The sequence below is a fragment of the Triticum dicoccoides genome, chromosome 2B (assembly GCF_002162155.2).
Source record: "Triticum dicoccoides isolate Atlit2015 ecotype Zavitan chromosome 2B, WEW_v2.0, whole genome shotgun sequence".
Taxonomy (NCBI): domain Eukaryota; kingdom Viridiplantae; phylum Streptophyta; class Magnoliopsida; order Poales; family Poaceae; genus Triticum; species Triticum dicoccoides.
In genome coordinates, this window is record NC_041383.1 from 656101777 (window position 1) to 656113954 (window position 12178).

At 43.1% G+C, this 12178-nt stretch overlaps 1 protein-coding gene across 1 annotated transcript in view; it reads right to left on the reverse strand.

Moving 5' to 3' along the window:
* Positions 1–11545, reverse strand: part of LOC119361110 — a 35843-nt gene extending 24298 nt beyond the window's left edge. The window contains exon 1 of the mRNA XM_037626478.1: positions 11526–11545. Within this exon, the coding sequence (XP_037482375.1) occupies positions 11526–11545 (20 nt within the window). The remainder of the gene's footprint in view (positions 1–11525) is intronic.
* Between the last annotated feature and the right edge of the window lie 633 nt (positions 11546–12178).

Genomic DNA, 12178 nt, shown 5'->3' on the forward strand with positions numbered 1-12178 from the left:
TTGCCTTGCGTAATTTTTGAACATGTACAAGAAGTTAATAAAGATGGGCCAAAGATGAGTATATAGCGACTGAAAATAAAATCAGATCTAGCACTAGAAAATATAGCGTCTGGAGAATAAAATCAGATCTATCGCTGAAAACATCAGGGACATCAGACATGAACAGATCTAGTTAAGATGCACGAGATATATTTCGCAAAAAAAGATGCACGAGATATGTATGTATTGCTTGCCTTGCTTGAATTAAAGGACAATCCGGCGGAGTATACAGCACGCAGTAGAGGCTCTTCCGTGGTTCAAAGCAAACACCGACTAGGGAGCCGCTGTCGTAACCAGCAGAGGATTTTCTCTTGTTCAAAGGAACACGACTAGAGCCCGGAGGAGGGGGATGAGTGTACAGAATGACTTGAGAATGAGACTTAGGAGCGGGCGAGAGTGAGATATAAGCCGGGCCGGGGGTGGTGCATAGACCACGTTTCTTCTTTTTTGCGGGGTGCATGTACGCTTCAACTCGGGAGTGGAATTAGAAGGCAGAAGAATGGCGTGAGCATAGCTGTTGCCATGTGTGTGCGAAGCCAGGGACTAGGCGTGCGTGCGTTACCACAGCACTTTTCCTTGCATGCAACACGCGTTGGCCCATCACGTACACACAACCAAATTGACGTTGCTGGTCCCCTGCTATGGCTCTGCTGGCTCCGTCCGTCCCCAGAAACGACGCAGAGAAAAGAAATAGCACATTCATTTATATACAATAAATACAAAGATACATGTTTATCGATCGATCGGACACAAGATGTTCCATGTGATGTGATGTGGGCAAGAATTCGGTTCGAGCTGCTCATATTTTAGCTAAGCTAGCTGTAGGTGAGGAGTGTTGTCAGGAATGGCGAGGTGCACCTCCTGATTGTATATTGCACGTATTAGCAGACGAGATCCCCAACTTTATTTAAGTAATGAGTGTGTTTCCACTCAAAAAAGAAGAATTTGGTTCGGAAATTAAAAAGGGGGAACTGAGATCATGCAGGATGGAAAGAGCAACCGGCGTGATTTCCCTTTTCTTTGTGAAATCAGCCACGGCCAAATGTGTCCTCCAAGGACCAGATGTTTTTTTGACACGTTTGTAAATTGACTGGCCACTGAAAAAATTTCAGGCGTTAGTCACCTTCTTTTTATCGGCAAAAAAAAGTCACCTTCTTTAAGCGCAGCTTGGGAGCTCCCAGGCAGGGCGACGGTAAGACATGGAGCCGCAGGCGAGGCCGAGAAGGGAGCGAGACGGAGCCAGCAATGATACAGTTGGCCGTGGTGTCGCAAGCTGAGACGAGTCCGGGGCTTGACGAAATACATGGGGGGGGGGGCATTTCGTGGTCACACCGACCCATTCAGATTAGAGAGTTGCCGACGTGGCTGAGACATGAACTCACCAAAAGCAAGGCAAGGGTGGCGCTGGTGGGAGCAGGAAGAAGATGAACTTCACTTTTCGCATTTGGGTATAATTGTGCCAACGGCCTCTTATTTATTTTTCTACACTTGAATTTCTTGTTTGGATTTGATGGCTGTTTTATTTATAAAGCGGCGTGAATGCCTATTCCGGGAAGATGAACAGAGGACGAAGAAGGAACGGTTGTTGGATTTCAACCCAGTGGTCTTAGCGTATTTCACTGAACGGTAGAAAAATATTTTAGCACATGATAGGTAGTCACTCCCTTTGTTTGATTCTACCATGAAAAATAGATTTATATTTGTAAAGAATAAATTCCAAAAAACCCTTGCAAGGGCGTTGCATGATCAGCTCTACACTTGGGGATCTTTTGAACAAGCGTTATGCAATAGCACTATATTTTATTTGAGATTTTTTTGGAATTTTCAATTTCAGGAAGTTCAAGAGAGCAAAATGATGAAAAAATTGAACTTCCGGCGATGATTCAAACATTCAGAATTTTTCAACTTTAGAAAAGTTAAACTTCCAGATTTTGAACTTTCAAATTTGGATATTTTAAAATCAAGATTTCATAATGTTGGAGCTTTTCATAGTAAAAAAGTTGAGAAAAAAATGTCGCATGACGGCCCCCACCAGAAAAAGGAAAAAAAATGAGAGAGGAGAGACCTCCCTCCGGTGTTGTGTCGAATATGTTGTGTGTACTACGATCGCTATCCGATGTGTGTACGACACAAATATGGAGCATACAAATTCAAAATGAGAAAGAAATCAATGGGCCATATTATCATAGTTACCTGATTCGCTCAAACCATTGACGAACTCCGATCTAGATTGATCACTCAATTCGTTCCCGATTTGTGACCCAAGGGCGAACCCATAGGAACATGGGTGTCCTTCATGACCTCATCGTTGCTGCTAGACCGTGCTATCTCCGTCACCATTAATTGCAGGCAAGATGGAGTATCGGTCAACTAATAGCACCGTCAAGGAGAGGCATGGATGTGTCGCTGGGAGATGGGAAAGAGCAACAACCGGTATGGACCAGCATGCACACGACGCTGAGAAGACATGGGGCAACCAGAAGCAGTTCGGTAGAAGAAGGTCGTGGGGCTTGGCTGGAGGAAGGAAGTGAGGAGTGGCGGTAGGTGGTTTCGCTCTCATCAGCTTAGGGCATGTACAACAGTATATAGTCAGCAGTCTGTAAAATGTGCCAACTAGGATTTTCAACCACGTGGAAGAGAGAGACGGAGGAAGGAGAAGGTGCCCGTCTGTAGAAATAAAGACGGTCAGTTCCCATAAAATCGGCTGGTTACCAACACCTTTTTTACCGTTGTATGGATAGGTCGCCTGTTACGCTCCTAGAAAAACTTATTTTCTCTTTTCTTTATGTGCGAAACTAACCAACCACATCACAACCAAAACTCCAGATCATGGGTGGATGCGCCAGATCGTCTAATAGACATCGTATTTTACCGGGTGTCTTCTGTACCGTCTATAAAGTGACGTGGAGGTAATCTATAGACAACAGCTATCTAAACTGATGTACATGCCCTTATCGGGGAGGTTGGACAGAAATGGGGAGGGACTTCAACAGTTCAAATCACTATTCCAGCATCCCATGGTTCTTATCATGGGAGGGGAGTGGCACTAGCTGGGGCGGCCCAACTGCTTGATCAGACGTTTTCTCTTGATCTTTTATTCTTACAAATATACTTCCATCTTTCCCACTCAAAAAAATAATATGTCATCTTTGATTCACAAAACGTAATCACGAATACCATTGAGCCGATTAACGAATCCTATGTCCGATTTGTGAATGAAATGTATACTCCTTCCATTTACTTATAAAAGGCCACTATGGAAAATACACTTTACATCTATACAAGGCCACCAACAGTAATCGAGACAAAAGTTAATGATATTTTCTCAAAATAGCAACCTATTTAATACTTTGCATGCATGCAATCATAATGACACTTCAATCAGCTTTTTATTCCTTCTTTATATGCATGATGTATTAATTTGATGAAAATATACCCTAGAGGAATAATAAAGTTGTTATTTTATATGTCCTTATATCATAATAAATTTTTATTATTCATGCTAGAATTGTATTAACCGGAAACTTGATACATGTGTGAATACATAGACAAAAGTCGGTGTCCCTAGTAAGCCCTACTAGACTAGCTCGTTAATTAAAGATGGTTAAGTTTTCTAGCCATAGACATGTGCTGTCATTTGATGAATGGGATCACATCATTAGGAGAATGATGTGATGGACAAGACCCATCTGTTAGCTTATCATATTGATCGTTCAGTTTTATTGCTATTGCTTTCTTCATATCAAATACATATTCCTTCGACTATGAGATTATGCAACTCCCGGATACCGGGGAATGCCTTGTGTGCTATCAAACGTCACAATATAACTGGGTGATTATAAAGATGCTCTATAGGTATCTCCAAAGGTGTTTGTTGGATTGGAATAGATCGAGATTAGGGTTCGTCACTCCGAGTATCGAAGAGGTATCTCTGGGTCCTCTCGGTAATGCACATCATAAGAAGCCTTGCAAGCAATATGACTAATGAGTTAGTTGCGGGATGGTGCATGATACGTCTCCAACGTATCTACTTTTCCAAACACTTTTGCCCTTGTTTTGGACTCTAACTTGCATGATTTGAATGGAACTAACCCGAACAGACGCTGTTTTCAGCAGAACTGCCATGGTGTTATTTTTGTGCAGAAATAAAAGTTCTCAGAATGACCTGAAAATCCACGGAGACATGTTTTGGCATTAATAAAAAATATTGACGAAAGAATCAGCATCAGGGGCCCACACCCTGTCCATGAGGGTGCAGGGCGCGCTCCCTGCCTTGTGGGCCCCTTGGGACTCCACCGACCTCAACCCCAACTCCATATATTCACTTTCGGGGAGGAAAAAAATCAGAGAGGGATTCATCGCGTTTTACGATACGGAGCCGCCGCCAAGCCCTAATCTTCCTCGGGAGGGCTCATCTGGAGTCCGTTTGAGGCTCCGGAGAGGGGAATCCGTCGCCATCATCATCATCAACCATCCTCCATCACCAATTTCATGATACTCACCGCAGTGCGCGAGTAATCCCATCATAGGCTTGCTGGATGGTGATGGGTTTGATGAGATTTACCATGTAATCGAGGTAGTTTTGTTAGGTTTGATCCCTAGTATCCATTATGTTCTAAGATTGATGTTGCTATGACTTTTCCATGCTTGATGCTTGTCACTAGGGCCTGAGTGCCATGATTTCAGATCTGAACCTATTATATTTTCATGAATATATGTGAGTTCTTGATCCTATCTTGCAAGTCAATAGTCACCTACTATGTGTTATGATCCGGCAACCCCGAAGTGACAATAATCGGGACCACGGTGATGACCGTAGTTTGAGGAGTTCATGTATTCACTAAGTGCTAATGCTTTGATCTGGTACTCTATTAAAAGGAGGCCTTAATATCCCTTAGTTTCCATTAGGACCCCGCTGCCACGGGAGGGTAGGACAAGAGATGTCATGCAAGTTCTTTTCCATAAGCACGTATGACTATATTCGGAATACATGCCTACATTATATTGATGAACTGGAGCTAATTCTGTGTCACCCTATGTTATAACTGTTGCATGAGGAATCGCATCCGACACAATTATCCATCACTGATCCATTGCCTACGAGCTTTTCACATATTGATCTTTGCTTAGTTACTTTTCCGTTGCCACTATTACGATTACTACAAAACTGCTACTGTTACTTTTGCCACTGTTACCGTTACTTTCATATTACTTTGCTACTAAATATTTTGCTGCAGATATTAAGTCTTTCAGGTGTGGTTGAATTGTCAACTCAACTGCTAATACTTGAGTATATTCTTTGGCTCCCCTTATGTCGAATCAATAAATTTGGGTTGAATACTCTACCCTCGAAAACTTTTGCGATCCCCTACACTTGTGGGTTATCAAGACTATTTTCTAGCGCCATTGCTGAGGAGCATACCTCTATTCTTTGAGTCACTTGGGATTCATATCTATTTATCACTATGAGGAACTTGAAAGATGAAAGAAGATTTTCCCCTCAACTACGAGGGGAGGTAAGGAACTGCCATCTAGCTCTGCACTTGATTCATCTTTTGTTTTAAGTAAACTTGCGACACCTACACCTGCTATTGATTCTGATATGTCGCATGTTATTGATGATGCCACTTCTGCTATGTATGATGCTTATGATGAAACTACTTCTATGCTTGATAATACTGTGCCATTAGGTGAATTTCTTCATGAACAACTTGCTAGGGTTAGAGAGAAACTGATGATATTAATGAAATTGATGATGAAGATTCCCCCCCTAGATATGAATTGCCTGATGTACCTGAGGGTTATGTTATGGATGAAGAAACTGCTAGAGACTTTCTTGCTTGCAATGATAGATATGATCTTAAGAAACTGTTAGCTAAGTTGAAAGAAAAGTCTCTGAATGCTAGAATGAAGTATGACCCTGCTTTTGCTACTTCACCTATCTGCGTTACTGATAAGGATTATGATTTTTCTGTCAATCCTGAGTTAATTACTTTGGTTGAATCTAATCCTTTTTATGGCTATGAATCTGAAACTGTTGTGGCACATCTTACTAGATTGAATGATATATCCACCCTATTTACTCATGAGGAAAAGATTTGTTATTACTACATCCTTAAATTGTTGCCTTTCTCACTAAAGGGTGATGCTAAGATATGGTTTAATTCTCTTGCTCCTAGTTGTGTGCGTAGTCCCCGAGATATGATTTATTACTTCTCTGCTAAATATTTCCCCGCTCATAAGAAACAAGCTTCCTTAAGGGAAATATATAATTTTGTGAAAATTGAAGAAGAGAGTCTCCCACAAGCTTGGGGGATGCTTCTCCAATTACTTAATGCTTTGCCTGATCATCCTCTCAAGAAAAATGAAATACTTGATATCTTTTATAATGGACTAACCAATGCTTCCAGAGACCACCTGGATAGTTGTGCTAGTTGGGTTTTCAGGAAAGAACTGTTGAGCAAGCTGAATTGCTATTGAATAATATATTGAGCAATGATAATGATTGGACACTTCCTGAACCAACTCCTCAACCAACTCCGAAGAAAAAGGGGTATTCTATTTCTCAGTCCTGAAGATATGCAAGAGGCAAAGACATCTATGAAAGAAAAAGGGATTAAAGCTGAAGATATTAAGAATTTACCACCTATTGAAGAAATACATGGTCTTGATAACCCAACATAGGTAGTAAAGGTAAATTCTCTCTATAGACTTGATGAAGGTGATATCCCTCGTATAAGTCTGCTAGTCAATACTTGGATGAGTTTGATAATTTTATTGTTAAACAAGAAAACTTCAATGCTTATGTCGGTAGGCAATTGAAACGTGATACGTCTTCGTCGTATCTACTTGTCCAAACACTTTTGCCCTTGTTTTGGACTCTAACTTGCATGATTTGAATGGAACTAACCCGGACTGACGCTGTTTTCAGCAGAACTGCCATGGTGTTATTTTTGTGCAGAAATAAAAGTTCTCGGAATGACCTGAAACTCCACGGAAGTTATTTTTGGAATTAATAAAAAATATCAGTGAAAGAATCAAGACCAGGGGCCCACACCCTGTCCACGAGGGTGGAGGGCGCCCCCCCCCCCTTCAGAGTGTGCCCCTGCCTCGTGGGCCCCCTGGTGCTCCACCGACCTCAACTCCAACTCCATATATTCAAGTTCAAGGAGAAAAAAATAGAAGAGAAGGATTCATCGCGTTTTACAATACGGAGCCGCTGCCAAGCCCTAAACTCTCTCGGGAGGGCTGATCTGGTGTCCGTTCGGGGCTCTGGAGAGGGGAATCCGTCGCCGTCATCATCATCAACCATCCTCAGTCACCAATTTCATGATGCTCACCGTCGTGCGTGAGTAATTCCATCATAGGCTTGCTGGACAGTGATGGGTTGGATGAGATTTACCATGTAATTGAGTTAGTTTTGTTAGGGTTTGATCCCTAGTATTCACTATGTTCTGAGATTGATGTTACTATGACTTTGTTATGCTTAATGCTTGTCACTAGGGCCCGAGTGCCATGATTTCAGATCTGAACCTATTATGTTTTCATAAATATATGTGAGTTCTTGATCCTATCTTGCAAGTCTATAGTCACCTATTATGTGTTATGATCCGTTAACTCCGAAGTGAGAATAATCGGGATACTTATCAGCGATGACCGTAGTTTGAGGAGTTCATGTATTCACTAAGTGTTAATGCTTTGGTCCGGTGCTCTACTAAAAGGATGCCTTAATATCCCTTAGTTTCCGATAGGACCCCGCTGCCACGGGAGGGTAGGACAAAAGATGCCATGCAAGTTCTTTTCCATAAGCACGTATGACTATATTCGGAATACATGCCTACATTACATTGATGAATTGGAGCTAGTTCTGTGTCACTCTATGTTATAACTATTGCATGAGGAATCGCACCTGACATAATTATCCATCACTGATCCAATGCCTACAAGCTTTTCACATATTGTTCTTTGCTTAGTTACTTTACCGTTGCCACTGTTACAATTACTACAAAACTGCTACCGTTACTTTTGCCATTGCTACCATTACTTCCATACTACTTTGCTACTAAATACTTTGCTACAGATATTAAGTTATCCAGGTGTGGTTGAATTGACAACTCAACTGCTAATACTTGAGAATATTGTTTGGCTCCCCTTGTGCCGAATCAATAAATTTGGGTTGAATACTCTACCCTCGAAAACTGTTGCGATCCCCTATACTTGTGGATTATCAAGACTATTTTCGGGCGCCGTTGCCGGGGAGCATAGCTTTATTCTTTGAGTCACTTGGGATTTATATCTGCTGATCACTAGAAGAACTTGAAAGACGAATGAACTAAGATTTGTCCCTCAACTACGAGGGGATGTAAGGAACTGCCATCTAGCTCTACACTTGATTCTCCTTCGGTTATGAGTAAATTTGCAACACCTAAACCTGCTTCTGCTATTAATTCTGATATGTCACATGTTATTGATGATGCCACTTCTGCTATGCATGATACTTATGATGAAACTACTTGTATGCTTGATACTACTGTGCCATTAGGTGAATTTCTTGATGAACAACTTGCTAGGGCTAGAGAGAATGAAATTATTGAAACTGATAATATTGATGAAAGTGATGATGAAGGTTCTCCCCCTAAATATGAAATGCATGTTGTTCCTGAGGATTATGTTATGGATGAAGAATTTGCTAGAGATTTTCTTGCTTGCAATGATAGATCTGATCTTAAGAAATTATTAGCTAAGTTGAAACAAAAGTCTCTGAATGCTAGAATGAAACATTATCCCGCTTTTGCTACTTCACCTATCTTTGTCACTGATAAGGATTATGATTTCTCTGTTGATCCTGAGATAATTACTTTTGTTGAATCTGATCCTTTTTATGGTAATGAATCTAAAACTATAGTGGCACATCTTACTAAGTTGAATGATATTGCCACCCTGTTTACTAATGATGAGAAATCTCGCTACTACTATATCCTTAAAATATTTCCGTTCTCATTAAAGGATGATGCTAAAACATGGTTTAATTCTCTTGATCCTGGTTGTGTGCGAAGTCCCTAGGATTTGATTTATTACTTCTATGCTAAATATTTCCCTGCTCATAAGAAACAGGCTGCCTTAAGGGAAATATATAATTTTGTGCAAATTGAAGAAGAGAGTCTCCCACAAGCTTGGGGGAGGCTTCTCCGATTACTTAATGATTTGCATGATCACCCTCTAAAGAAAAAATAAATACTTGATATCTTTTATAATGGACTAACCGATGCTTCCAAGGACCACCTGGATAGTTGTGCTGGTTGTGTTTTCAGGGAAAGAATAGTTGAACAGGCTCAACTGCTATTGAATAATATGTTGGCAAATGAAAATAATTGGAAACTTCCTGAACCAACTCCTAATCCAACTCTGAAGAAAAGAGGTGTTCTATTTCTCAGTCCTGAAGATATGCAAGAGGCAAAGAAATCTATGAAACAGAAGGGTATTAAAGCTGAAGACGTTAAGAATTTACCTCCTGTTGAAGAAATACATGGCCTTAATATACCACCTATTAAAGAAATACACGGTCTTGATAACCCGACACAGGTAGTGAAGGTAAATTCTCTCTATAGATATGATAAAGTTGAAATCCCATCTACTAAGTTTGCTAGCCAATGCTTGGATGAATTTGATGACTTTATGACTAAGAAAGAAAATTTCAATGCTTATGTTAGTAGACAATTGAAAAGTAATGCTTATATGATTGGACTCTGGAGAAATTATATGTCTAGAGTTAAGGGTGAACTTAAACTCACTAGTAAACATTCTTCGATGGTTACCACTCAAGTAGAACAAGTGCTTAAGGCTCAGAATGATCTGCTCAATGAATTAAATGATAAGAGAAATGATAATGGTGTTAGAGTTATAACTAGAGTTGGTAGAATGACTCATGAACCTTTGTATCCTGAGGGCCACCCTAAGAGAATTGAGAAAGATTCTCAGGGAAATAATGCTGATGCACCTTAGTGTCGTGGTACTAAGACTGACAGTAAGAGTAGGGGGTACGTAGGAGGAGGCAAGGTCCTAGCTACAGTGAGGTTGTATGCAAGTGTTTACGAGTTCAGGCCCCTCTCGGAGGAGGTAAAAGCCCTACATCTCGGTGCCCGGAGGCGGTCGACTGGATTTTAGTATATGCGTGTGTGTTACAGGGGGTGCAAACCCTTGTGCCAGAGGAGGGGGTGGCTTATATAGAGTGCGCCAGGACCCCAGCCATCCCCCATTACAGAGGGTTCAATGTACATAAAGGAGGGACGTTACTGATAACGCCTGCCATAAGTGTCATTAATGCCCATGAAGACTACGGAGTGATTGCATGACCGTTGCGGTTCCGTGTGACTCCTGGTTTTCATAGGTCGAGTGGTTTCTTGTATGGTCGAGTGGTATTCGGGAAGGAGGGATATCCAAGTGATATGATTGGTCGAGTGGATTGCACTCGACGTCTTCGTTGGGTACTCCCTGTTGTCTCTTGAGCTCCTTTGCTTCCAGGGTAGTGACCTTGGGTAGGGTATGTTAGTCAGGCCTATGACCCTACCCTAGGTCTATATCCTCATCACTAGCCCCCGAACGGATTGAGGTCCGAGTGGAAAGAACGTTGAAGTGGATCTTGCTTCAACCCTTGTGCTTCACAAATACTTGCGCTGAACGGGAGGTTCATGTTGGAACTTCAGCTTCGTTCCAGTCGCCTTGATCGATTCAGAAATTGTCGAGTGAATTTGTAGCATCGTCTATCGATTGTTGCTTTCTGGTGCGAGATCTTCGGCGTGATTGGTTACTGTGTATCCTGGATTCTATGGGATTCAAAATTTTGGGGAAGCGCGTAGGACGGGGCGAGCCGCAGCAGGCAAGATGGATAGGCAGGAGTGCCTCGATCTCCGCGCCACCTTTTCCGCCATGTATCCAGCGCATGACTGTTGTGGGATTTGATAGGATCACCCAGGCCCGCGCGTCAGCCACTCGGAAGTGGGCCTTTAAAAGGCGATGGAGCCGAGGTGCCTGCACTGTGCGCGTCCATTCTCTCCCCTTCTCCTCTGCTTCTCCACTGCATCCGGCTCCTCCGTCCTTGACGTCGCTGCCCCGCCGCCATGGTGTAGGACAAAACAGCGATGCTAGAACATGTGAAAAAGGCGGCGGGAGCGGCAAAAGGCAAGAAGACCAAGTGGGGGTCGTCGGCGCGGTCGGCGTTGCCTCCGGGTTGAATCCAGGGCGACTGGATCCGATCCTTGCTTTGGCAAGAAGTCCTGGTCGAGCTAGCTGAGTCCGGGCTGATCGCCCACGGTGTTGCGTGGTTGCCGGAGGGGGAGACGAAGCCGTAGGCGCGACCGGGTGAGTGCGTTCTGCTCGCCACCCACATCGACCGTGGTTTTTCGCTTCCTCTGCATCCTTTTTTCCGAGGTCTTCTGAACTTCTTCGGGGCCCAACTTCATCACTTTTCTCCCAACACCATCACATACCTCGCGGCATTCTTGTCCATGTGCGAGAATTTTCTTGGTTGTCGACCGCATTGGGGCCTCTTCAAGCACATCTTCACTATCCTCTCCAAGTCGGTGAAGAAAGCAAACACGAACGACGAGAAAACACATGTTATCCAGATGTGTGGGGGCTTGGGCATCCATAAGAGGAAAAGGAGCTCTTTCCCTTCCATGACCCTTCCTGAGTCGGTCTGGGGCTGGCAGTCGACCTGGTTCTACTGCCAGGACGTCGCCCCTCCGGGCCAATCGACTGGACTTTCCCCCTTTTCCTTCGATCGTGTTCAGACTCCTTCCTTACCGAAAGTGACTGCTGCGGAGAGGGTGGAGATGGACATGCTAGTCGAGAGGGTGGTTCAGCTGATCAATCAGGGCGTGACTGGAATGGACCTGCTGGAGGTATTTCCCAGTCGACGCATCCAACTGCTTCAAGCTCAGGATCACTCGATGTGGATGTACTCTAGTGTCAATGACACTGCTCGGGTTCATCCGGAGGAAGTCCCGGCCAAGACGGTAGCCATGTGGTTGAAGAGCATCACGGGAAACAAGGACAACCCCAGGGGAGCCAGGAGGGTCGTCCCATTCAGCGACAACAATCCACCAGACAAGGTTCGAACTTTTGCCACCGACTGTTTTCT